The sequence below is a fragment of the Mytilus galloprovincialis genome, chromosome 3, assembly GCF_965363235.1.
Source record: "Mytilus galloprovincialis chromosome 3, xbMytGall1.hap1.1, whole genome shotgun sequence".
Classification (NCBI taxonomy): Eukaryota; Metazoa; Mollusca; class Bivalvia; order Mytilida; family Mytilidae; genus Mytilus; species Mytilus galloprovincialis.
The window spans coordinates 108,338,289-108,365,755 of NC_134840.1; the positions used below are offsets into that span (position 1 = coordinate 108,338,289).

General features: G+C 32.0%; 1 protein-coding gene across 2 annotated transcripts in view; it reads left to right on the forward strand.

The window, feature by feature from the left end:
• The first annotated feature begins 7,240 nt into the window (after nucleotides 1-7,240).
• Nucleotides 7,241-27,467, forward strand: part of LOC143069745 (pleckstrin homology domain-containing family H member 2-like) — a 75,676-nt gene continuing 55,449 nt past the window's right edge. Inside the window, exons 1-3 of one of the 2 annotated variants that reach the window (XM_076244518.1) lie at nucleotides 7,241-7,319; nucleotides 15,084-15,159; nucleotides 24,531-24,671. In XM_076244518.1, coding sequence (XP_076100633.1) covers nucleotides 24,564-24,671 — 108 coding nt within the window. In that variant the 5' untranslated portion in view covers nucleotides 7,241-7,319; nucleotides 15,084-15,159; nucleotides 24,531-24,563. Of the gene's footprint in view, nucleotides 7,320-15,083; nucleotides 15,160-15,521; nucleotides 15,622-24,530; nucleotides 24,672-27,467 lie in introns of those variants that run through there. The other variant, XM_076244519.1, reaches the window with a different exon arrangement.

Here is a 27,467-nt window from a genome sequence, read left to right on the forward strand (position 1 = left end):
AAAAAATTCATAGCTCTTGAAATCTGTTTAAAACCTGGTGTCAATAGGTTCACCACTAATGCAAAATCGGTTTGTCTTGGTGATCCTGGTTTTGCAGCTAAAATTTTTGTTATCAATTATTATGATGACTAAAATTAGATCAGACTTAATATATATATATATATATTTAATATACACTGTGATCAAGTGCTACACTAAATACCCATAAAAGAATAAAACCACCCCAAACTTTTAGTTCGTAATCAAGACCACCACCAGGCTCAAAATTGGCAGACATGTTTGATTTTGTTGTGGTCAATGTCCTGACAGGATTGCTAGTTTTTGAGCATTCTAAAAAATACATCTCACACGATCTTGACTTTGGTTTTATTTTGAGTTACATTACCTATGTGTAAGATGTCAATATTGTGTTTTATTAATGACGTTGTTACACTACTGATTTCTTCTGATTCTTTGCAGGACAGTATGGAGTGGCTTTTCTGTAAAATTTTATTCCCTGCCTGGATGCAAGCTAGACAGCTATGCATCAGCTCATTTTGTCTAACTGAGGACTGTGTTGAACTATAAAGAAAAGGAAACTATAATAATGTTGCTAGTTTGCTGTCACATTGACATTTGTCTTACATCCTCTGTTCTTCATAAAAATAGTTTTTCAAAGATTTTTGGAGAATAAAAGGGGCTCTCATAACAAATCATAGTTTTCCAATAAATAAGCGGAATTATAAATATCTGTAAATGGGATAAAGTTTTTGATATTTTTAAAAAGATCATTTAGGCTTATTCTAGATTTACAGCAGCCAAAAAAGCTCTAACTACCCTCATACTATTAGTATGGAAGAAAATAATATGTCAATGTATACTGAAAGTTGAATAAGAACAAATAATGCACCATTCCTCATCATGGCTAATGTTTAATAAAAATAGTTCAGGGGTCAAGGTTTTACTGTGACAGGGCAGCAACCCTACATAATAAAATACCAACTATTGGCATTTTACATGTACAAAACCACATTAAAATCATGACAATATTAAAAAAGTATGATTGATAATGGTTACCTGTTTTCAGCCAGAAATCTTGATAAAATAGAGCATACATTTTGTAGAATTTCTAAGCACTGGTTGTCTATACATTTCTGACCTGTAACATATTCAAATAAACATGTTTATTCCTTATTGATAACCTATAGTAGGTTTTTCTATATGATTGGGATTTTGAAAAAATAAGCATATTCACCTGCGGAAAAGTGTGTTTACCGTGCAAAACATCGCTTGATTTTACTTGTAAGACTTTGGTAAAAAAAAAAAAAACGTTTGATGTACAATTGGTTTTGGTAAATAATTTCCATTGCATACATTTTTCTCGGAATATGAAATATAACAATTGCTGGCTTTTGGTTCGGTGAATATGTGGTTTTATTGACTTTTGAAAAAATGATATTCACTGAGGCCGTTTTTTCAAAAGTCAATAAAACCACATATTTACCTCATCAAAATGTATCATGTGTGTGTATAGTATTATGTGTATGTATATGTATCATGTGTGTGTAAAATATGACAAGATACTACAGTTCAATATTCTTTACAATAATGAAAGAGTTAATATATGAAGAACATGAAAATCAGGTTTACCGGCCATGCAAGACCATCATGGGTTTTATCTACCCATGATGGTGTTGCATGGCCGGTTGTCAATAAAAAAAACTCTTGTCGCACTCAAAAGTTGCTGATGCACACATTAGAAATTGAAGTAATGTATCTAATATTCTTTATAATAACATAAAAGGAAGACAGTGTATGTGTTTATGTTTTTGTCAATGTATGAAAAACATCAACTCAAAAGTTGCAACATAATATGATTTATTTGTCGAATTAAAACATTGGTCTTTAGATGTCCTCAATGTCATGTGATATTTGTGTGATGCTGTTGCTGTTTACTTGTAGCATACCCCCACATCTACTTTTATTAAAATTTGCTTGTATAAGATTTGGGTAGTTGACTCTTTGACAAATTCACAGATTCCAATCTCATTAAAATTCATTACCTAACGGAAAATTGTCCATCAATCCAGCCACCGTATCTATGTAAGTCCTGAGATCCATTGAGACTAGACATTCTGTGTGGATACATTCCAGTTGTCTACTTAATTCTGTAACCACAATGTCACTGGACTGTGCAGGTAAACTCTGGAAGGCACTGCAAATATTAAGAAAAGTTTTAGGATTTTGAAAAAAATAATTTGCCTAGATTTTTAAAAACATACAATGCATAAATATAAAAAGAATCCTACAAAGTGTAACAAGATGATTTTGTATGCATACATTTGTACTTTTATTCTGGGTTGTAGAACTTCCAGTACAAGAAATGCACTAGACTAAGTGTAACTTTGAACAGACCAAATTTTAAAATTTGGAATTTACAAAATTAATCATTACCTCTGATGGTCTTTTCAATTGGTGTATTTTTTTAATTCAAAGATGGGGCTAAAATAAATTCACATGGAGTTAGTAGTTAAGATTTATGAAGGCCCTCCAGTAATTATATATTGATCTCTGTTAGTTACCTGATCAACACTCTTTTGACTTGATGTTTGGCAGGAAATGTAATGTAAATCTGAACAAGTTTCTGTAAAATATTTGTTATCTCCCCTTCATTGGATTTTAATTCTTTACATACCTTCAAAACAAAAATAAATACATGTTTATATAAACCTGTTATACTTATATCAGTACAAAAATATTTAATTCTGCAGCAGCATATATACATGAAGATTTTTTTTAAACAATTAGTTATAAATTGTTTTACATAAAGTGGCAGATATTTGACATGCATATCCTTTTCACAATGTGATCTACTGAATTACAGGGTTAGTACACAAACAAAATGTATTAACATGAGCAACTCAACAGGTGCCCCATGTGAAGCAGAATCTGCTTACCCTTGCTAAACACCTGCCGTCACCCCCAGTTTTTGGAGGAGTTTGTGTTGTTAAACTTGTTTAGTCTTTATTTTTCTATGTTGTGTTTTGTTTATTTTTTGTCTTTCTTTTTTTTTTAGGGCATGGTGTTATCAGTTAATTCTTAATTTATGAGTTTGAATGTCCCGCTGGTATATTTTGCCCCTCTTTGCAAGGAGATGAAAGATTCAAAATAGACTTTCTAAAGCTGAAAACGTTTTTGAAATTTAGGATGCTTTAAAAAAGTGATAATTATTATTATGAACATGGACAAAATAATAAAATTTCCTGTTTAAAAAAAATATTGTATGTAATGAGTGTTTCTGAAGGCATTATCTGTTCCATGATATCCCTATGCTTTTGTTTAGGCCAAATAAAAAAGTATGTGTGGTTCCAGTTACATCTGAAAAAAGTTAGGGTAGGTAGGTAGGGATTTTTTTTTTTATTTTATGTTTTTTTTTTACATTGAGTCTATGGGAGCAACATTCTGACTTTAACAGTGCTGAATGAAAAATGACAATAAAATCTTTTGGGTAGGCTATTTTTAAGCCGAAAAAGTAGGGACGGTAGGGTTACTGGAACCACACATATATTTTTTTTTGGCCTTATTTATATCAGGCAAACTCAGATTTCAGCTATTGTTGAGAAAAATTGTGATTTTCTTTAAAACTATACACAATGTATAATTGAGGTGCTCCCTGTTCAACTACAGGTATAAATAAAACTGTGTGAATGCTTTTTTTTGGGGCCCTTTAAAGCTTGCTGTTGGTGTGAGCCAAGGCTCCATGTTGAAGGCCATTCTTTGAACTGTAATGGTTTACTTTTACAAATTTTGAGTCTTGGATGGAGAGTTGTCTCGTTGGCACTCATACCATGTCTACTTATATCCGCCTATCAATATCTATTCTTACATGAATTGCAAAATACACCATCAAAGTGATCTTGGAAAAATATTATCAAAGAAATTAGTTGATTTGATTTTTAATATATTATAATGTGTGTCATTTTTCAAATAACTTTTCTCAACTATTTTAAAAGAAGATCTAAACGTCTCATATATAGTTTTTGGCACCTTAAAACACAAAAATAATTGATTTGTATGAATGTACATGTGCGCTGTTAATGGATTAAAAGCTTTACCTCTTTCACAACAGCGATCTGATCTTTAACATTCTGTAAATCTTTTAAACCCTCAAGCTTTTCTGTATATTTCTCTGCAAATATATTTTTGAGTATACTTGCAGGTTCACAATTCAGGATTACTGATAATATATTAGTATTCAGAAATATCATATAAAAAAAAGGAAATATGCAAATAAAATGGAGGTAAGCAATTAAAGGAAACTGTAGGCGTTCAGCTATGTAAAACCCATACAGTAAATTTGGCTATAAAAGGCCCTGACATGAAAAATATGAAATAATTCAATAGAGAAAATGAACAATCTAATTTATAATACAGAAACATTTTACAAAAATCGAATAGAACAGACATGAACCATTGACAACCACTGAACTATAGGCTCCTGACTAGGGACTTGCTTATAAAGAACGTGGCATGGTTAAACATGATTGAGGGGGGATAGGAGGGGTCCTGATCCCGAAATCCCGGGCTTAAAAACACGAAATCCCGAAATCCCGGGCTAAAAATAACGAAATCCCAAGGTCCCCAAATCGAAAAAGAATTCCCGGATCCAGAGAGGGTCAATCCCAAAATCCCGAGCTTAAAAACAACCGATCCAGGCCTAGGAATCCCGATAAAGGTCCTATCCCCCCTCATGTTTGGGAGTGCTCAAACATTTCCTGAGACAACATATGAACAAACTCATTGTGATAAATGTTACAACAATATTTGTTTAATGCTGATTTTTTCTTTATACTAAAAAAAGAACTTTTAAATACATGTCATGCATGTATATATGTACCAAACAAGACATAAAAGTTATTAAAATAGATTGTTGTTTTCATCCCTTTGAAGAAACCACTTTGCAGAATAAATCATGTAAATTGTGACTGAGAGATCTATTTACCAGAGTTCAACTGAAGTCGTAATAAAATTGTGAAAAAGTTTGGAAGAATCAACTATCATGACTATATTGCCTTGAACTGGAACTGTGACTGACACAAAATGCGGCTAAAGTGGTTGTGTGGCTGATCGTCTCTGTACCAGCGGTACATTTTATTAATTTATAATTTTTATAATTACTGTCCAGATGGCCGTTTTAAGTTTTAATGTGTGTTGTGACCATTGGGACTTGACTACAGGTCATTGCACACATTTTATCATTCCAAGGTACAAGGGCTATAATTTCTTTTCTATTCTATAAGACTTTTAATTAATATCTTTGAGTAATGAAGGCTTCAGAGCAAATGCAATGGGATTTCCATTATAATTTAAATTATTTCCAAGGGGCATAACTTATTAAAAATACTTGATCAAACTTATTTTCAAAGACATAGCTAATATCAACCTACGATTTTTAAGTTTCATATAGTTCTTGCAAAAATTGAACTTATAAGAGAACTAACAATACAATTTTAGTATTTCTAGTCAATATTTTCAAAGGTCATATTTATATATAACTCTTCTAAAAATAATTGTTCAGCACTGATTTTTGAACTAGTCAAAAACATTGATGATATACACCTGAAATATAGGTTTCATAACAATCTTGCAAGAATTTTACATTTTATCACACTAACAATGCTAATTTCCATGAAATACATGTTTTCAAGGGGCATAACTCTTCAAAAATAATTGATCAGGACTGATATTCGAACTCGTACAAGACATTGCTGATCTCATAAATGTCATTATAAACCTATGATATAAGTTTCAAATAAAGCAGGAATTGTCTATGTAAGAGTGCTAACCATGGCGGACAGACAGAGATGTGGACAGATGTACATCTGGTATTTCTTTGAGGTGTGCAGGCGGGACAAAAAATAACAGCACTTGTTTCTATCCACTGCCTGCCATTGGAAGATCCACTATCAACATATAGATAGGACCTTTCTATCCACAATCAACTTATATTGATGACCAACATAGAAGTTGACAGTGGATCTTCCCATGGATAGAAACTAATCCGGGTCCGTTAGCACCCACTCAGGTTCGCCCCCTTTCACTTTCGCCCCCTACATGTTCGCATCCATCGTCCATTCGGGCCGAATTTTTAATTGGTTTTGTGTTTAATAACTTTGTAATCAAGTTTTGGCAAGGGTATTCTTATAAGTATAATTGTTGTCATTGTCTCAAAATAAAGACGGTGAGACAGCATTTTTTCTTGTGTTGAATAAATCTTAATCATCTTTTGGATAGTGTATTGTTAAAAAAAAAAATAATCCTTTCTAAATAAAGTGGGATTCTGTCAACGTTTTACTTTGTGTTGAATATCTCTTAATCATGTTTTGGTAGTGTATTGCTATAACTTTGTTTCATTGACATGTTTCAAAATGAAGTGAGATTCTGACTACTTTTTTTTTTTTTGGTGTGTTGAATAAATTTTATCATGTTTTGATTATAATAGTGTATTGCTATGTTTTATTGTTTCAATGGTTAGATCAAAGGGACAAAGCTTGAGGAAGCTGTTAAAAACATTATTTTTTGTGTTTTTCATTTAAAATCTTCAATGTTTTACTCATACGAAGCTATAAATACATTCAGTATTTACACCAAAGCGAACGGACCTGGTACCGATAGAAACAAGTGCCTGAAACAAAATGTATGCACCTGTTTGTCAATATGGGGTTTACCATCCATACCGTACATGCCGTATGTGTGATTTTTCGTACGGGTATAGATAGTAAACCACATATTGACAGAAACAAGTGCCTGTGATCAGAGACATATAATACAATATTGTATTCAATATGTCTCTGCTGTGATACAGTATCACTATACATGTAGATCACTATACAGGCTAAAATCCAAAAAACCGTTTTGTGACAGTATTTAATCACGATACACACCCATTTTTCTATGTTATTCAGGTAGAATAAATGCTAGTTAAATCTTCCTAAATAAATAAACCGCAAATTCATAAACACGATAAAGATAACTTTTTTTTTATCGCATTTTGAAACATGGGCGCAGACATCTTTTTATCCCGCAGAAAATACACTTTAACCAACAAAAAATATTTATTTAGAGAAATTTTAGGCATTTTATATATTTTCTTTTGTCTACAGCAACATTTGATTTATAATTATATATCTAACTGGTCATTTTATATAATTAAGAAATGTCCTTGACCGATACATTAGCCCCGGTAGCTCAATTAAATATTTTGTTTCCGGTAAGTTAATTTTTCGTCTGCAACATTTATACTTTCACAGCCTCAGGACAAATAAACGAAATCCTTTTGGGTAAGTTACAATATATTGATGTGATAATGAGGTAGGTGTAACGGGTAAGAGAGGACGAATTCCTTACATGAAGCTATTAGTATCACTTATTTTGATTTTTGTTGAAATTTGATTATAATTATTTGATAAAACCTGAGACTACTAGTACTATGTCTACTATGACTATGAGTTATAGTAGTCTCAGATAAAACTAAACGAAATAGTTTTTAATGACTAAGGGAAAGGCCATAAATTATTTCCAAAAATTTTAATGACATATAAACAAAAAACAATACATCTTATCGCTATTAAATACACCTTATCGCTAATCCTGGCTGACCCGGCCGCTTGAACTTTAGAAGCATACAACAATCACTTTTCTAATGTGGCGTCAGATATTTTGTTTTAAGACGTCAAAATTTTACGGGAACCTGTGTGATATCCAGAAATGGCGGACAAATAGCGATAAGGTGTATTTGACTCAAAAGATGTCAACTTTTGTGTTCATCAATGAAATCATGTTGAACATGTTTATTGACATCGTATTTCTGTCAAAAAGTTTAGTTATACTATTACTGAACAAAAATTATGCATTATGCATGTTGAGGTGTATGTTATAGGCAGGGGTCGAAATTGGCGCTGGTCTGGTGGTCTGTGAACCAGAAGAATTTGTATAGAACCAGTAGATTTTGTCAGCTGGTGGTCTGGCGGACCAGTAGAAATTTGTTGATAAAACTCACTGATTGCATTGCAATTTTAGTTTGTTTGATTTCATTGAAATAAACTTGAAATCATCTAAGTTGTATATGTTAAACAAGTGCTCAATATCCATTCTTCATGTTTGATTGTATACTATAAGGTGACAATCAGTAAACTACGGCTGCAAAACACGACAACTAATTATTAGCTGCCATATTTTCACATCAAAACAGACAGAGAGGGAAAAAATTGACAGTTATAGGATATGTTTGCATAAAAAATTATAAATTGTGCACAGAAGACTAAGTTTATGATCATGATGATATATACGTGCATTGGTTCAAGAATTGGATAAACATTATGTTTAACCAGTCACTCGTTTCATATGACTTGTTAACAAAATTTAAAAGACAATAGTTACAATGTTATTTTGATTTACCTCCCTAACATTGCTTTAAAGTTATGTTATAAATTGTCTCTTTTTTAGCACTAAGCAGTTGCCTTCTTTGTTATAAAGAAATGTTGTATTGTCTTGAGGTGATTTTTAGAAGTTACTATTAAATGTAAATGCTGATAAACATTATGAAGGTATATTAATTTTAGCCATGATTATCATGATTATGTATGTCATTTTCTATTTCAATACTTTTATGAAGCATTTTAAATACATAATAAAAGTATTGAAATAGAAAATGGCATACATAATCATGGCTTTAGAAAAGAAAATTTCTTCAAAAAAAATATTTTTTGGCAAAAAAAAAAGAAAAATTGTGTGTTACAATTGTTAATTCTTTGTATGTTGTCTGGAATAATATTTACTAAGTACTGCCCAAAATTCTAATACATTTTGTACAATCATGACAATGTTACGTAAAAATTTGAGAAACGAAACGTGGTAAAAAAAAAAGGACCTCTCATACCTGTCAACTCACCCGTTTTTTGCGGGTGACACCCGTTATTTTCACCTCTCACCCGGGAGTTTTTCTTTACCCGGCGGGTCCCGGGAATTTCTAACATTACCCGTTTCACCCGGATTTCTGACCGGAATTGTTTCCGGTATTTAGAAGTAATACGACCTTCGGTTTTATCGGTCTTTTTCAATGTAACCAAAAGTCAAAATGTAGGACTGTTTACCTGAGCTACGTAACGATAAAAAGAGACAACACAGCTACAAGATGAGTTCAGTGACTATCAGTTGACCCCATTAGATGAACTTCCACTTTGCACTTCCCCTGAAACTGACATTGGTACATTTTGGGGAGAAATGTCCAAGTTGCATGACATTTTTCTTAACAAGCCAAGATTTTTTGTTTTGTCAAAACTTGCTAAAACATTACTGGTTTTGCCAAACAGCAATGCAGACAGTGAGAGGGCATTTTCTTTAGTAAAGAAAATAGTTACAGAGTTTAGGGCTGATCTTAATAAGGATACACTGTGTGCTCTTCTTTCTTGTAAAATGAATACACATTTGCATTGCTATGAACTGAAACCAAGTGCAGTTCTTTTAAAGAATGCCAAGTCTGCTACTATGGAATATAACAATAGTCTGAAATTAACTTGTATACATGTTCTAACTGTTTCATATACATATTGACTATATAAATTATATGTAAACATATTTTTGTTCTTCAATTGAGCCCGCAAAATGTCGTACGCGTTATGACCTGAGATTTTTTTTCTCAATGCAGGTCATGACCTGACTTTTCATTTTCAGAGGTTGACAGGTATGACCTCTTTTCATCAAAAACTTGTCCTGTCAGACAGAACTCTACAATATTTTTTTTTCAACTTGCCCAATAGTACAAGTGCATACCAAAACCATAGATACCCTTAATAATATGAGGCAGGCATTACCTGTTAATGGGGACGAAGTTTGTTTAAATTAATTTGTTTGTAACTTAATATTTGTTAAAAAAAAGAAACGGAAATACCGTAATGTTTCCGATTTTGGTTCTGTTGTTAGGGATTTTACTTGTGACGTTATTCAACTTATGACGTCATGTTCAATGTAAACAAAGAGACGCAATGCATAAGGTAACGTTTATTCATACCAAAGACAAAGAATGATTAAAAATGAAATATTGGTATTGAGTTCCTATATTTTACTAGACTAATCAAAGTCTCACGACAACAAGACCAGAAGAAGGAAGTAGAGTTATGTTTTCTGCACAGATCTGGAAATTAAAAAACGCGACAAAAAAAAATTGAACGATTTTGAGTTCATTAGTACAATGAAAAATTCAGGAAATTTTCCTGATTTTTTTTTTTTATTGAATTTTCAACTGTAATAGGGGACTTCGTCCACATATTATACCCTATGCCAAAACTTACTTGTTCAAATGGAATTGTAACTTGTCCAAAAAAAAACACCTTCAGACATATTAACCTTTTTTGCATTTAAGGTTTATTCAATGAACAAAAAAAATTAAGATTAATCAAGTAAAAAATTTGTCATAAAATGTTTTGGGTAGACTGCTTTTAAGATAGGTAAGGCAAAAAAAAAAGTATGTTTTGGTTTACTGTACCCCTACCTACAATGACCTACCCTAATTTTAACCCATACCCTCAAGTTTTTTTGGCCATTTTTGATTAAAGCACTCTTAAAGTCACAATGTTGCTACCATAGAGTCCATGTAAAAATAGTAATAAAACAAATAAAAAAATCCCTACATACCATGCCTACATACCATGGTTTTTTTCAGCATGTGGCAGTAAACACACATACTTTTTTGTTTGGCCAAGGCAACGTCTAACAATCTGATGTTATTTCTGGCTTAAGAAGAGTCCATTCAACTTTAAATAAATTGTTGCTTTATTGTTTACTACATCACAGCACAGAATTACTGAATGATATATTTCCCCAGAAAGGAGTTTAGCCTGTCTGAGCTCCTAAGATCCAGCTAAATTATATTAAATGTTGTAACTCATATTATATTATAGTTCCCAAAACTATCAGATACAAGAAAATTTAGACATGTTAAATAAAACTTCATCGTGAATCAATAGTTATTCTGTATATATACATCTTTAATTGTTACGGCTCTGAAATATCAGTTATTTCTTATAATGAAGACATTCCTAATTATTTAGTTTAATGAACAAAAAATAGACAAAAAAAACCCAGTTAGTAAGATAATTGTACGAGTTTATATAATTACTTGTATTCTGTTTTTCAAAACTAACGTTGTAGTAAATTAGATAATACGGTAATATGCCATCTGGTGTATCATAATGCTATACTACGACTAAGAGGCTATCTGACTTTTGTTAAGTTCCTTTGTGAACTAACTAAGCTAATTAGTAAATAGTCAGGTGTTCTCAGTAATTCAAGAAGAATTTTATTCTTATATTATCCTTGACTTAGAATTGCTGTTTAAAAAAAATCTGTTGGCAAGTTACAGTCAAACCTGCTGAAGAGACCAACTGTATTAAGTGAAAACCTGTGTTATAAGACCATTGATTTAAGATCCCTCTTAAGTGCATTTCATAAAGATTGAACCTGAATTAAAAGACCACCTGTCGTAAGAGACCAATTTTTGCTATCCCTTCAGAGGTCTTTTGAAACAGGTTTCACTGTATATATGAAATTCAAGATTCAAGATGTATTTTTTCACATGTCCGGATTATTTTAAATGGACAAGTGGAGTTTATGTCCACATTCATTGACATTAAATGTTTTAAAAACCTCTTGGTTTTTTTTACATGTATCTACATTTTGTAACTTTATGGCCTGGCATGTATGACAAATTTTAGTTTGGTCAAAATTATATTGCCAATATTTTTACCAAATGGCAAACAATTTTTTTATAAGTACTTAATTATCCTTCTTAATTACCCCTCCCCCTTTTCTCCCTCACCCAGTTCCCCCTTGCAGGAAATTATATTGGATATGTGATTAATATGATATTGACTATTCTGACCTATACATTCCGGACCTAATTGTAACGAATGAATCTGATGATCTATGTAAATATTAGAATGTAAAAGTTTACTTTACTTTAGTTAATGATCTGATCTTCACTTTATCGTAAATGCAGTTTTACACTGAAGATTATGACTGAAGTACATTTAGAATAAATTGAATTGCCTGTTATGGGTGAGTTTAATGATAGGGTACATTATCGTATTAAGCTAACTTCAACGTATCTCTCTCCATATGATGGAATACTTTAATGATAGAGTACATTATCGTATTAAGCTAACTACATCGTATCTCTCTCCATGTAATGGACCACTTTATCATTGACAGAGGTGAAAGCAAAAGTAATTGTATCCTTATTTGTCAATATCGGAGAAAACAGTGGTTGTTTAACACGTTGTAGTATTGACTTGACTTTCATTGATTTGAATAATTTCGACACAATTAGTCAAGAATTTCCCGAAAGTTAGATATTATGAATAATAATTTGAAGATAAAGTTATTCACTAGAGACCCATAAAGCACAAATTGATCTTTTCTTAAGAATATTTTTGGCTAGAAGTTACTTTTAGTTTTAGTTTAAGCATGTTAAGTAAAGATACCAGAAGAAAAAAGTTACTGGGGAATTTTATTTTTAAACTTTAATGATATCGTCAGTTTCAATGTCAATGATTGTGTGACCTTTTTATTGAGCATGTTGAGGGTTTATTAAATAATTTCCTCTGTTTTAATATTTTCACCATTTATATTTCCAAAAAAATAATTAATTCTAGCACCAATTTTTACAGTCCCTTATTTCATGATAATGCCAGCAGGATAAGGTCTAATAAAAGATACCTGTGATTCAGCTATATAACTTGCTAAAAAAAATTAGGGTAGATTATTTGATTTGATGTGTAAATATTATAATTGAAAAAATGTAATTGACTGCTTTAATAACATTACAGCCTGCGCCAAAAACTTTTTCATCTACTAGTCCGGACACTAAATATCAAAACTTGTCCTTATATGACTATATAAAATTTTGAAAATTTTCACAAGTCCGAATCAATATTTACTAGTCTGGGGCATCGGACTAGTGGCTAACAGTGCAGACTGTTAATAAAGCTTGTTAACAAATGACAGAAAATCTTATGGTATCTGGTTATAGCAGGAACAAGTTTTTTTTGGCATTGTAATAAATGGCTGATGTGGCAAGGTTTAGTTTTTCATATTTCATTGCAAATTTCAATCCTTTTAAGTCAATATCCATTGTGTTTTTGCAATGTTCAGTGGCAAATATTTTAGGAATATTCAGGATGCTAACAAAAACATAATTAATGTAATTGTAGGTTCTGCTCAGTATTTTTACTTGATAATCATGATAATAAATAGTAAACAGAGGGGGGGGGGGTGACATTCTTTCCAACTTGGAAACCCTCTCAATCAACCAATAAACTAATGAAATATACAGCTTGGTATTTGGGAAAACCATAATACTGAATAAACTCAGGGAGGTCTAAATGATTATCATTCATCATAAAAAATCCATTTGTATATATAGATAAAAATACATTCATAATCATGAATCATAAATTATCCTGTTCATAAATTTGTAAACAAAAACTTTTATTTATTACAGTCATAAATGAAATAAAATATGAAATATAACATTGTAAAATAAAACAATTAAAAGGGCAATTAAAGAAAGAGCTCAGTATTTGATAAAGAATTTATTAAATTTGAAGAATGTTGTTGAAGCATGGTGTAAGTTAATATGTGTTTCAACTGAGAAGATTACCTGGTAAGAAAAAGGGGTAAACTTATAAACAGCAATGAGGGTATTATTATATTCTAGTGTAAGTTGGTTATTATTTTGCTGGATCATCATACCAGTTTTCATGAAATTTGTTGGTACAGTGGCAGTCTTGGTCAAACTATCACAGTCATTGTCAGTGGCAGTCTTGGTCAAACTATCACAGTCATTGTCAGTGGCAGTCCTGGTCAAATTACTATCTTCATTATTTGTCAGTCAAAGTTTTGGTCATTGTCAGTGGCAGTCATGGTCAAACTATCAGTCCTTGTCAGTGGCAGTCTTGGTCAAATTACTATCTTTGTCATTTGTCAGTTGCAGTTGTGGTCAAACTATCGCAGTTATTGCCAGTTATTGTCAGTGAAAGTCCTGGTCAGTTGTAAGTGGTCAAACTTTCTTGTCATTGTCAGTGGCAGTCCTGGTCAAACTACTATCTATGTCATTTGTCAGTGGCAGTCCTGGTCAAACTATCGCAACTATCGCAGTCATTGCCAGTGGCAGTCCTGGTCAAACTGTCGCAGTCATTGCAAGTGGCAGTCCTGGTCAAACTATCGCAGTCATTGCAAGTGGCAGTCCTGGTCAAACTATCGCAGTCATTGCAAGTGGCAGTCCTGGTCAAACTATTACTGTCATTGCAAGTGGCAGTCGCAGTCATTGCCAGTAGCAGTCCTGGTCAAACTATATCAGTCATTGCCAGTGGTAGTCCTGGTCAAACAATCACAGTCATTGCAAGTGGCAGTCCTGGTCAAACTATCACAGTCATTGCAAGTGGCAGTCCTGGTCAAATAACTATCTTCATTATTTGTCAGTCAATGTTTTGGTCATTGTCAGTGGCAGTCATGGTCAAACTATCACGATCCTTGCAAGTGGCAGTCCTGGTCAAACTATCACAGTTATTGCAAGTGGCAGTCCTGGTCAAACTATCACAGTCATTGCAAGTGGTAGTCCTGGTCAAACTATCGCAGTCATTGCAAGTGGCAGTCGCAGTCATTGTTAGTGGCAGTCCTGGTCAAACTATCTTCGTCATTTGTCAGAGGCAGTAGTGGCGAATTCAACCCCCCCTTTTTTTTGACGATCATTGCATTTGAATGGGGACATGTGGTTGGAACCCCTTCCCCTCTTTATCCTGGGTTTGGAACCCCCCTTTTGAAATTGACTGGATCCACCGCTGCAGTTCTTGTCAACCTATCTCAGTCATTTGTCAGTGGGGGTCGTGGTCAACTTACAGATCTGCCATTGATTTAACCATATGTACTGTATGTATGTACAATAGATTATTTGATAAACATCAATGACTAGTACTTCTATCAATGACTAGCACTTCTATCAATAGAACATTTTATCTTTAGCAATAATCCATATCTTTATTTTACAGCATGCCCTCCTTGGGATGTGTATTGGTAATGATAGGTGTGGAATTGATGCTGATCTATTGATGGTCAATCTGTAAGGTAAGGTCACTTCTATATTACTTATATTTTCTTGCATACATTTTGTTATTACACATGTGTTCAGAAATCTAAAAAAAAAAATTTGATAGTTTACAATCAAAACCGTTGTAATTGAATGCAATGAATATACTCCAAGTCATAGTAACTTTTTAAGTTTTAAAGCTTTTTTGAAGTATTTTTAAAGGTTTTTGTTTTTAAAGTAAGTAAATAGATTTATATATTTTTAATGTTTATTGCATTGATATGAAGATTTATTTGAAGGAAGATTTTCCAGTCTGATAAACAAAGTATTGGATTGTTACCATGTTAACAATTAATTAGCACTTGATCATGAAAGATCTTCATCAGCTATTGATTTTACTGTCCATTTCTTGACCCACAGAGAGGAGGAATATTAAATCCCTTTATAATAAATTTATATCTATACTGGACATCAACGAATGTAAAATCTTAGTGAAAAAGGTAGGACTAATTTTCAATTATTTTCTAAATTTGCTTTCTCTCCCAAAAGAGTCGTTAAATTTTGAATTGTAGCTTTACCACGTTCAAATATGTACTTTTGAAGTTCTTTTTGCATTTGAAATTAATATTTCAATACATATAAATGAAATCTATAACTTCTAAACTAGCTGGTTCAGTAATATTTATTTATATCACATTAGCATGTTTATGACTATGATCATGATTGTAATATTTGCCACTGTTTGTTTAAGTTAAACAGTGTCCAATCCAGCAATTTTAACTAAACAGTAAATTGGATGACCCCCAAACAGACCTTTTTTCATGGAATTCTTTCCTCTTTATTTTTTTCTTTCCAGATTGATAGGTCTAGGACATACTTTTAGTACCAAAGTACACCAACAAGTTGACTTTCAATGACTTTTATGTAATCATGGTTATAAAGTGTAAGAAATTAAAATGGATATTTTACTATTCTGTAAATTTAGAAATTAGTGCATGCATTTATTATTGCAATTTTGACATTTTAAACTAAAATGTGATTTTAATTTTTGCAATATTGAGAAAATTCCTGATAAATTCAAATATAAAAATTCAAATTGCGAGTTTAAATTAATGCGATTGTAACCCTGTTACATTTTCTTCAATAATAAAAACATCGCAATTATATCTGAATTTACAGTACCATAAACTCGCTATAAGCCTCTAAAACTTGAGCAAGAAAGGAGGAAGCTATTTTTCTACTCAATTATATCAGCTTTTTCATTTATACTCAGTCTATATATACATATAAAGTCTGTAAATTCAGTGCGTTTATTATTGCAATTTCGCCATTTTGGACTTAAATGCGATTTTTATTTTTATGATTATGAGAAAAATCCTGTTTTATTCATATAAAATATTTCATAATGTGAGTTTAAATTATTGCGTTTACAACTCTGTCTCATTTTTCGCAATAATAAAAACCTTGCAATAATTTCTAAATTTACAGTACTAAAAGATGAACGCAATATTTAGTATGTCATGACTTCCTTATTATTAGTTATAGAGTTAAAAAAAAAATTGTTTATTAATCCAGTAACAGTACAAATACCTTGACGGAATCTTTGTTTTTAGTGACATATATATATAAAATTATAGAAGTTTTGGATTACCCAAGCTTTTGTCGGTCAACCGTCTAGAAATTAGTGAGAGTCCCCAAAAATTTGAATTTATGCATTCTCCTTGTCTTTCTATTCCTCTGTTCGTACAACAAATATTTTGTTCACATTTTTTCTTAGGTAATACTGATCATGAGCAGAATTATTATATATTTGGTCGGCTGCTATAAGTATTGACATGGGATTTTTTAGTTGGATGAATGTTTTAAATTTTTTGTCACACTCATCTTAAAATCTTCTGAACAGAATTTCTCAAGTACCACTGAACAGAATGACTTTACATTTGTTAGATCTGGTAGACGCTGAGTTTTTGATACTTTGAAGAACAAGTGGCATAATGGCATTGTATTGCAATCTTGTTTGGAAAACAAATTCAGTTGCTAGCCACCTTTGACCCAAATCTTGTTATATAAAAATTGAGAATTTTTTAACTTGGAAAATAGATAGATAATTCTAATATAAAACCTTAGATAGATATCAGACTGTTTTGCAGAAATAGTTAATTAAAATGAAACATACAAGAATTTTTATTCAATTATCCAAAGTTTTGACCCATGATTGTCTATGCAACACACATGTGCACATCTTACATAGTTAGAAGGGGGTTTGAGTACAACAAGACCTATCATCACATGTCAATTATCTGTAATCAGAGATACAATCAGTACTTAATTAACAGTAAACATACTCTCTAACCTTTGTGGTGCAGATCAATTATCTCTTCCTGCTAATCCATAATCTTAATCAGCTCTAAACTTATTTATGGAGCTTCATATATCTGTAAAATGGTTTTTCTATTCTTCTGTTTTTCAGTTTTTGTTTGATACTTGCATCAGAGTAACACAACAGGCAGGGACGGATCCAGCCATTTTAAAAAGAGAGTGTTCACAACACAGGATAAAAGGGGGGGGGGGGGTTTCCAACTATATATCCCCATTCAAATGCATTGATTGTCCAAAAAAAAATCCCCCTTTCTGGATCCGCCACTGACAGGTGCCACATCTGGAGCAGGATCTGCTTTTCCTGCCACATTAAATGAAATTACACCTTTTTTGTGGTGGGGACTGTGTTTCTCTATCTTCAGATTTCTATGTTATGTTTTGTAATCTGTTGTTTGTCTTTAGGTTTTTTGTTTTTTTGCCATGGTATTTAACTGTCCTTTGATATCTTTCGGCTCTCTTTAATAGGGAAATAAAAAATGGAAGTAAAGGACAGTAACCTGAACACGTGTATAGTCATACAGAGTAAAAGAGCTTCATTTGATAGCTTAAAATCATTATCATGTTGTATGAAAAGTTTTTGCAAGTCATTAATCCAGTTCTTATATATAAAAGATCAAATTGCCTGCTACCTTTGAAAGAGAATTGAAGAGGGAATAATTAGCTTTGGTTTTCCTTTAATAACAAATTTATGGTTAACTCATAGCATTAAAGTAGGATGTTAATATTATTGTTCAAATCGTCTCCATTGATTTTGGTCAAGTTGAATTTATGATTAATGATTATCTATATGGTATAGATGAGACCTTTAACTGAAACTGTAATTTTTAAATGAGGCAAGCATGGAAAAGGCTCATCTTGTTTTTCTGAAGATGACCTTTGAGCTCCAATCTCTTGTGAATTGTACACCACATGTAATCATTCCATAAATTATGGAGGGTATTAACTATTCAGCACACATCGCACACTGGGCCAAGTTCACGAGCTTTTTTTATTACTTGGGGTACGTCGTCGTCTGTTAACATTTACAAATATACTCTCCTCGAACTACCGAGACAAATTTAATCAAACTTGGTCTCAATCATTATTAGGGTATCTAGTTTTAAAAGGTGTGCCATGACCCAGCCTGCCAACCAACATGGCAGACATGGCTACAAATAGAACATAGGTGAAAAAATGCAGTTTTTGTTTTGTATTGATTTTGAAACTTATAAAAGCAAAAGTATAATGGCTGCATTATTTCATGCATATCAATTGTAAATAAAAATATCAGATGAGCGACACAGGCTCCTTAGAGCCTCTAGTTATTAATATTTCAAAATTTTTTTTTAGGATCATATAGCACTATCATAAGAAATGGATGGGCCTCTGGTTTTATTTCTAACTGTATCATTAGTGGTATTACATTGATGCTGCCAAACTTTCTAACATCATATATAGTAACATAGCCATCAGAAGTTCATTAAGATAATTAAGTTAATTAGTTTTAAAGAGAATTCTCCATGGAGGTCTATAGGAGTTATAAATAAAACACTTTAAAATTCCAGAATATAAATATTTAGTCTATTTTTAGTAACAAAACGTGTTAACTTATTTCATTTATAGATCTGTAATGCTGAAGTTCAATTAATCATGAATAGTAACTTTCTTTGTTTACATCAGCCTTGCTTTATATCTCTTTGGGTTTTGTAATCATTTTTGTAACCAACAATTCATTGAGGTTAAAATTACAGATTGAGGGAAGATGCATGGCTTGTTCTGTAAAATTCTATTGGAACTTTGCTAGATTTTTATATGATTTGAATTTTTAGGTTTAGGGAAAATTATATATGGAGTGAAAAAAATAATGTGATAGAAATGTATCATGATTTTTTTTTTAAAGAAGGGGAAGGGGGTTGAGGACCAGCCTAGTTTTGATATATTTTAAGGTGATTTAGAATTACATTTGAAAAAGGTGGATTCCAATTTAACCTCACTGGAACTCAAGGAATTTGTCAATGGCATGCTGCTCCAATAATTTGCATAGGCAGATCCGCCCCCCCCCTTTTTCGTGGGAAAATGCATGACTGGAGAGGGCCCCCCCTTAGGTCAGTCAGCGGGCCCCCCCTTAGGAAAAGTTCTGGATCCGCCACTGATTTGGGGATATATTTAAGAGGTTGGACCTTAGATAAACTTACCATATCACCCCCTTTCACCTATGATTTTTGGGGGAAAGACGGCTTCAAGCCGTCAATTCCCTAATGGGGTTGGCCAGAGTATCATTCCCTCACGTCAATCATTTTGTTTTGATAGTTTGGAAACCCCCTCAAAATGTCATACTGAAATTGATGACAAGGAGAACAGATTGACTTTAAATACATTTTTTACACATTTCCCTTCTGTTTCTCGTGAAATTATCGTATATTGAGCTTTCCCTTACACAATATACGTTTCTTTTACAGTCCGGAAAAATCAGTATCTGGAAATATTCTAAATATATCTAACCTAGTGACGTCATTGTTGGAATGCCACACAGGGATGTCCTTTATTCATTATAAAAACCAGTCACAGTATTTGTATACTAATTTAAAATCCGTATTTGTTAAATGTAAACCTAATGATGTTTGTTGTAGTGTAGATCATTCACACACCAACATGCAATGCTTTAATCTGAGGCTATAATCAGATAATTTGTAGGTCAACTTTCGCCTTTCGCGGTAAACAATGTCAATGGGGATACATGAGATTGGGGAGAGAAACGACAGTTTTCATTGTTTCTGTAAAGTTCTGTTTTTAGAATCTTCCTCCAATTCAGGAGCACCTCCATTGATGAGTAATTATACACTAAAATCAAAGTAAATGTTTCTGAACACTTAAAATGTGTTATTTGGTATATGATAAGTGTCTTCTATATAAAAAAAATTGTGTGTACCAACATAATTATTGAAATGGTTAAAAAAAAAAAAAAAAAAATTAAATGTTGCTTTTTGTAGTTTATACCTATTGAGATTGGGGAGAGCAACTGCAGTTTTCATTCTTTCTGTAAAGTTATGTTTGTGGAATCTTTCTCCAATGAAGGAGCACCTCAATTGATGAGTAATTACCCACTAAAATGAAAGTTAATGTATCTGAACACTAAAAATGTCACGTAAAGTATATATATGATAAGTAGTCATCAATTAAAAAATAATTTTGCATACCAACATAATTATTGTAGTGGTCATTTTTTTTTTCTCATTTTTTTTAAATATTGCTTTTTATACGACCGCAAATTTTGAAAAAATTTTCGTCGTATATTGCTATCACGTTGGCGTCTGCGTCGTCGTCGTCGTCGTCGTCCGGCGTCCGAATACTTTTAGTTTTCGCACTCTAACTTTAGTAAAAGTGAATAGAAATCTATGAAATTTTAACACAAGGTTTATGACCATAAAAGGAAGGTTGGTATTGATTTTGGGAGTTTTGGTCCCAACATTTTAGGAATAAGGGGCCAAAAAGGGCCCAAATAAGCATTTTCTTGGTTTTCGCACCATAACTTTAGTTTAAGTTAATAGAAATCTATGAAATTTTGACACAAGGTTTATGACCACAAAAGAAAGATTGGGATTGATTTTGGGAGTTTTGGTTTCAATAGTTTAGGAATAAGGGGCCAATAAAGGGCCCAAATAAGCATTTTTCTTGGTTTTTGCACAATGACCTTAGGTTAAGTAAATGGAAATCTATGAAATTTAAACACAATGTTTATGACCACAAAAGGAAGGTTGGTATTTATTTTGGGAGTTTAGGACCCAACAGATTAGGAATTAGGGGCCAAAAAGGGACCCAAATAAGCATTTTTCTTGGTTTTTGCACTATAATGTTAGTATAAGTAAATACAAATCTATGAAATTTGAACACAAGGCTTATGACCATAAAAGGAAGGTTGGTATTGATTTTGGGAGTTTTGGTCCCAACAGTTTAGGAAAAAGGGGCCCAAAGGGTCCAAAATTAAACTTTGTTTGATTTCATCAAAATTGAATAATTGGGGTTCTTTGATATGCCGAATCTAACTGTATATGTAGATTCTCAACTTTTGGTCCCGTTTTCAAATTGGTCTACATTAAGGTCCAAAGGGTCCAAAATTAAACTTAGTTTGATTTTGACAAAAAATGAATCGGTTGGGTTCTTTGATATGTTGAATCTAAAAATGTACTTAGATTCTTGATTATTGAAGTTTTTTTGGTCCAGTTTTCAAATTGGTCTACATTAAGGTCCAAAGGGTCCAAAATTAAACTTTGTTTGATTTCATCAAAAATTGAATCCTTGGGGTTCTTTGATATGCCAAATCTAACTGTGTATGTAGATTCTTCATTTTTGGTCCTGTTTTCAAATTTCAAATTCTACATTAAAGTCCAAAGGGTCCAAAATTAAACTAAGTTTGATTTTAACAAAAATTGAATTCTTGGGCCTCTTTGATATGCTGAATCTAAACATGTACTTAGATTTTTGATTATGGGCCCAGTTTTCAAGTTGGTCCAAATCAGGATCTAAAATTATTATATTAAGTATTGTGCAATAGCAAGTCTTTTCAATTGCACAGTATTGTGCAATGGCAAGAAATATCTAATTGCACAATATTGTGAAATAGCAAATTTTTTTTTAATTAGAGTTATCTTTCTTTGTCCAGAATAGTAAGCAAGAAATATCCTATTTGTGCAATAGCAAGAATTTTTTTTAATTGGAGTTATCTTTCTTTGTCCAGAATCAACTTAAATCTTTGTTATATACAATATACAATGTATATACACTTTTTACTACCAACTGATAAATTTAAATAATCTTTACCATTCAGTGATAACAAGCAGTTTTTTTTACATCTTAATATTTTATGATGTATTTAAATGAGTAGTTATTGTTGCAAACTCCATTAGAAATTTGAATTGATATCAGTTTTGGAAAAAGGGAAACGGGGATGTGAAAAAAAGGGGGGGGGGGTTAAATTTTTCTCATTTCAGATTTCATAAATAAAAAGAAAATTTCTTCAAACATTTTTTTGAGAGGATTAATATTCAACAGCATAGTGATTTGCTCAAAGGCAAAAAAAACCTTTTAAGTTCATTAGACCACATTCATTCTGTGTCAGAAACCTATGCTGTGTCAACTATTTAATTTTAGATTTAAAAAGTTTGAAGAAGAAATCTTTAATTGATTTGTAAAATCTTGGCATTTGTTTTGTGTAAAAAAAAAACATGTAATGTCAAAAATTTGATCACAATCCAAATTCAGAGCTGTATCATGCTTGAATGTTTTGTCCATACTTGCCCCAACTGTTCAGGGTTCGACCTCTGCGGTCGTATAAAGCTGCGCCCTGCGGAGCACCTGGTTGTAGTTTAAAGCCATTTATTCATGAATTTTACAGATATATCAAAATATGGGATCTGGAAACAAACTTCACACAGCTTATATCAATCATATTTGATTTTATAAGTACATGTATCCCTGTGATGAGAGTTGTAACTGGGAACTTTATCAATGGAAAATTAAAACTGAATAGATTTTTCAGTCCTCACTTTCTTGAGAATACTGTTACAAAAAATTGAGAATGGTCTTAGCCTGCCGTTCAGTTGTACATAATTAAAATTCTAAAATATATTGTAGTAGTTGTTAAATTCAATTGAATTTTAGATAATTAACTCCCAACTTTAATCAAATGTTTTGATTTAGAAGGTGCAGATCTCATTGGTCCAAATTGTCTCTATGATGAATTCTTGACTAAGGAAATGAAATAACAATAAACAACAATTAGTTTCATTATTGTCAGCCTTTCTATATGTTCTAGTTGTTCTTTTGCTCATTCTTTGTTTGTAGACTATCAAAAGATACCCCCTAAAAATTGAAACAATGGCCGTCTTTTCCCTCAGAGCTCTTCAGCTCTTTGATTAAATGATCAAAGGGAACAGAATTTAAAGTACCAGTAGTAGTGGTTTACCAACCTATCTGCTGAAAAGTCAAGTGTACATGATTGTCTGAAAGGCTTAATTTGACCTTGACCTACATAATGTACATAGAGGAAACTTTTTGTAGTGGCGTTTTTCAAAATAAACCATTATAAACAAATAAAGTTATTTGCCATGCTCTTGGACTTTTGGACTAGAACCCTATGTCAATGTATATTTGTTCCACCTAACAGAAGTTCCAATGGAAACTTTGTTATAAACAATGTCATAATGTCTGATCCTGTTGGAACAAATATTCTATACTATTTATTTTGTAAGCAACATTTACTGCAATATTTATTCCAGTGGAAATGATATTCCAGAATATTGTTTCCATTTGGAACTGCAAGACTCCTACACTTTTAAAATATCAACAGGAGGAGAGAAGGCACAAAAATGTACATTATGTCACTGGTAATTGATTGCCTTTGGCAAAAAGATTCAAAATTGAAAGTTTAAAGCATTAAATTATTTATGATGCACTTAAAGTAATGACAGATACAGTTTTATCATTGATAATGAATTAAATAAATTTCTAAATTCAAAGAAAAATCATGATAAATGGATCAAGAATGTCTTTTTACCATTCTGTCATACACATTTTGACAGCTGATTTTAGGATGTTATACTTCGTAACAAGATAAGAAGATATTTAAATGTGGGGTATTGCCATTACTTTTTGTCTGTCTTAGTTGTGGTAATTTAAATCAGAAAATCTCCCTAGAAATTACAGGACTAATTTCAAACAAAGTTTTATGGGTTTCTAGTATAAAATTTGTTTTTTTTGGTTTCTGAAAATCAACCAACATGCAGCTATAAATTTAATAGCTTTAAATAGAAAATAAGAATATAATGCAAGTAAAAGTCTACTATCTTGTTCAGCATAATGGATTAAAAAATCTGATAGGGACAAGCAAATTCAAAACTATCAAGATTTATCTACCTTCAATCTGTTTACTCCCAAATATCAGGTGAGCAATTCAGGCTCGTATAAGCCTCTTGTTTTTAATACAGTTTTCTTCTTCACTAAGTCATAGATAGGAATTATTCTTCAATTAACCAGTATGTTATTTCCATGATAGATGAAGTGAAAGACAGAATAATTCAGTGACAAAATGGAGGAAGAAGACATTAATTGGAAAGAAAGATGCTTGATATTAGAGACGTCACTACAGAAATTCAGGGAACAAGTGACAAAGATCAGAGAAACACTTGGATTCAAGGTAAGCTATATACAGTGGACACATATATGTTTTTGTGCAAAATTGGGCATACCAATATTAACAGGTTAAGGAAAATGGTATTTTTTTTTCATGTTTGATTTTGTGAATTTGCCTAAATTTTTATACGAAGCCTTGATAAAATTAATATGTAGTGTCAAACATATTCGTGGTTATCTATGCCCATGAAATTAATGGAAATTTGGTTTATAAGATAAAAAGTGAGATGAGTAAAAAAATTTGTGCCTTTTGTAGAGGTTTTTTTCGTTTGTGAATTTTGAAAGTTCCCTTGGTATCTTTTGCCTCTTCTTATTTTTCTAAATGCATATGAGATTTCACAAAATTTCTAAAATTACAGTCAAAATTACAGCTCAGGTGGATTTTGCTTTGTCCACCAGCCCACCATGAGAGTGGGCACCGGTAGGGCAAAATTTCTACCTTGTCCACTCTGCCCATCCATAGAAGTGGGCATGCAACTTCTTTTGTTTAATCTAAAGACTTGCAAGTACAATCACTTGAAAAAAGATGGTCAAGTGCACAATGAGGATGTATCAAAACTTAAAATACTGGGGTGCTTCCATTGTTGATAGATATATAAGAAGGTATGAGTGCCAATGAGACATCTCTCCATCCAAGTCATAATTTGTAAAATAAACCATTACATATAGATCAGAATTTGGCCTTCAACACAGAGCCTTTGCTTACACCTAAAAAAGATTTAAAGGGCCTCAAAAAGGATTGTGTAAACCATTAAAAAAGGGAAACCAATGGTCTTATCTGATGCAGTCTTTTAATGCAGACTCAATTGGTTTCCATGTTAAAAGTTTCCTCATTATCACTGAAATTTCATTCACAGATATTAAGTTTCCTGCAAACTTGGTTAGGATTTTACTTCATGGGCTGCAATTAAAATTGATATATTGACTTTTAATCTTGTCTTATCAAATCTAAAGTATTGAATAAAAAGAATCTATGTACTTTGTCTGTGTCAATGTCTTCCATCAGTTTTAATTGTTATGCTTGAACAAATATCCTCACATCTTTGTGATTAGAAAACCAATCAAACTTTTATTGGACATACTTCTTATTGTTCAGGGAGCAATCCGCCTTTAAGCTGGACTGATTTTTGTAGTGATAGAAAGTAGTACTAAAATAACACCTAGCTGCCAGTTATATGTCTGAGACAAATTCATCAACAATCTTATTGTCCATAAGTCTCTTAATACTTAAAGATAAAAAAGAAAAATAGTGACTGCTTGCGGATCATAGAATTCTTGTGTTTCATCACTCACTGGTTACTTTACATAAATAAACCAGAATGTGTCCTAAGTACAAGGATGCTCCATCTGCACTATCATTATCTATGTTCAGTAAAATGGGGTAAAATCTCTAATATGGCATTAAAATTAGAAAGATCATGTCATAGGGAACATGGGTACTAAGTTTCAAGTTGATTGGACATCAACATCATCAAATATTACCTCAAACAAAAATTTAACCTAAAAATGGAACAGAAAGACAGATGAAGAGGAGGACAAACAAATGGACAGATAAACAGACACACAGACCAGAAAAAATAATTCCCATAAATGGGACATAAAAATAATTTTCTAAGTAGATGAAAAACATGTATCAACTCACAAAACTGCATGTGATGTTGTATTTATTCAATATCAATAATATATTTTCAATCTGTTCAATGTATTTATATTTGTCATGTGATAAATTTTCAAGCAATTAAGGGTCCTTTGATAAAGTATTGTGTAAAGAATCTGTATATCATCTTTGCAAAATGAATGCACTCTTTCTTTAGCTAAAGTATTGAGTTTTGCAGTATGCCTCCCAATTCATTTAAAACTAGGGAGATTATTGCATAATAATAGATGACTAATACAACCTATTATTCCCAAAAGTCATTGATACCATCTGAAACTCAGCCAGCTGTCTTACAGTGCTTTAGTGCTATCTTTTTATCCCAAAAATTTCTCAGATATAAATAGTATTAATTTTTTAAACAGATAACAGATGAAAAAGTTGTTACCTCATTAAAAGTTCAAAGCTTTTTTATATGAGCACCATATTTCTTTTATCTGCCAAGAAGCTATTGTGTATTGGAATGCCAGATAAATGGTTGACAATCAAAGCTTGATTGAAAACTTATGTGAAAACTACTTAAAATATTGTTTATGCATTCTTCATCATATCGGCAATGCTTAATTGTTCTTCATTAAGCTATGTAGCAGATGAAATACCCACTTTTTGGAATTATTCCAGTTAAAATCGTGGGAAAATATTCTAAATTGTAAAACCTGCATTTCTGTTGGGGTTACGATATACAGTCTATATCTAAGAATTAGATAAGATTTATGTTTTTATGCTGATAAAAATCATATGTTAGAATTTACAAGGAAATAATCAGTGGGTGTTGACTGAATTTAATTCTGATTTTAATTCTGATTTAATGAAGGGCAAGGATATTGATCTATATTCTTGGGCGAGTTACCAGTGCTTTGAAGCAATCTTTGTAAGTTATGATTGTGCTCACATGAGAAAAGACCTTAGAACTACCTGCTGGTATAGAAGCTTGTGTCCTCATTTTCGTTGATTGATATACCAATTTTTAATTTCTTTTTATAACCGACTTGAAAGGAGTGGGTTCACTTGTTTACATCTGCCCCTAGCCTCCTTCCGATTTTCCCTCTATACGGTTCTGTCCTTTATAATTTTGGTGGCAATTTTCTCTTCAACTTCAAATCAGAGAAACCTGAAATTTGGCATTTAGTTACATGTGAGCATGCT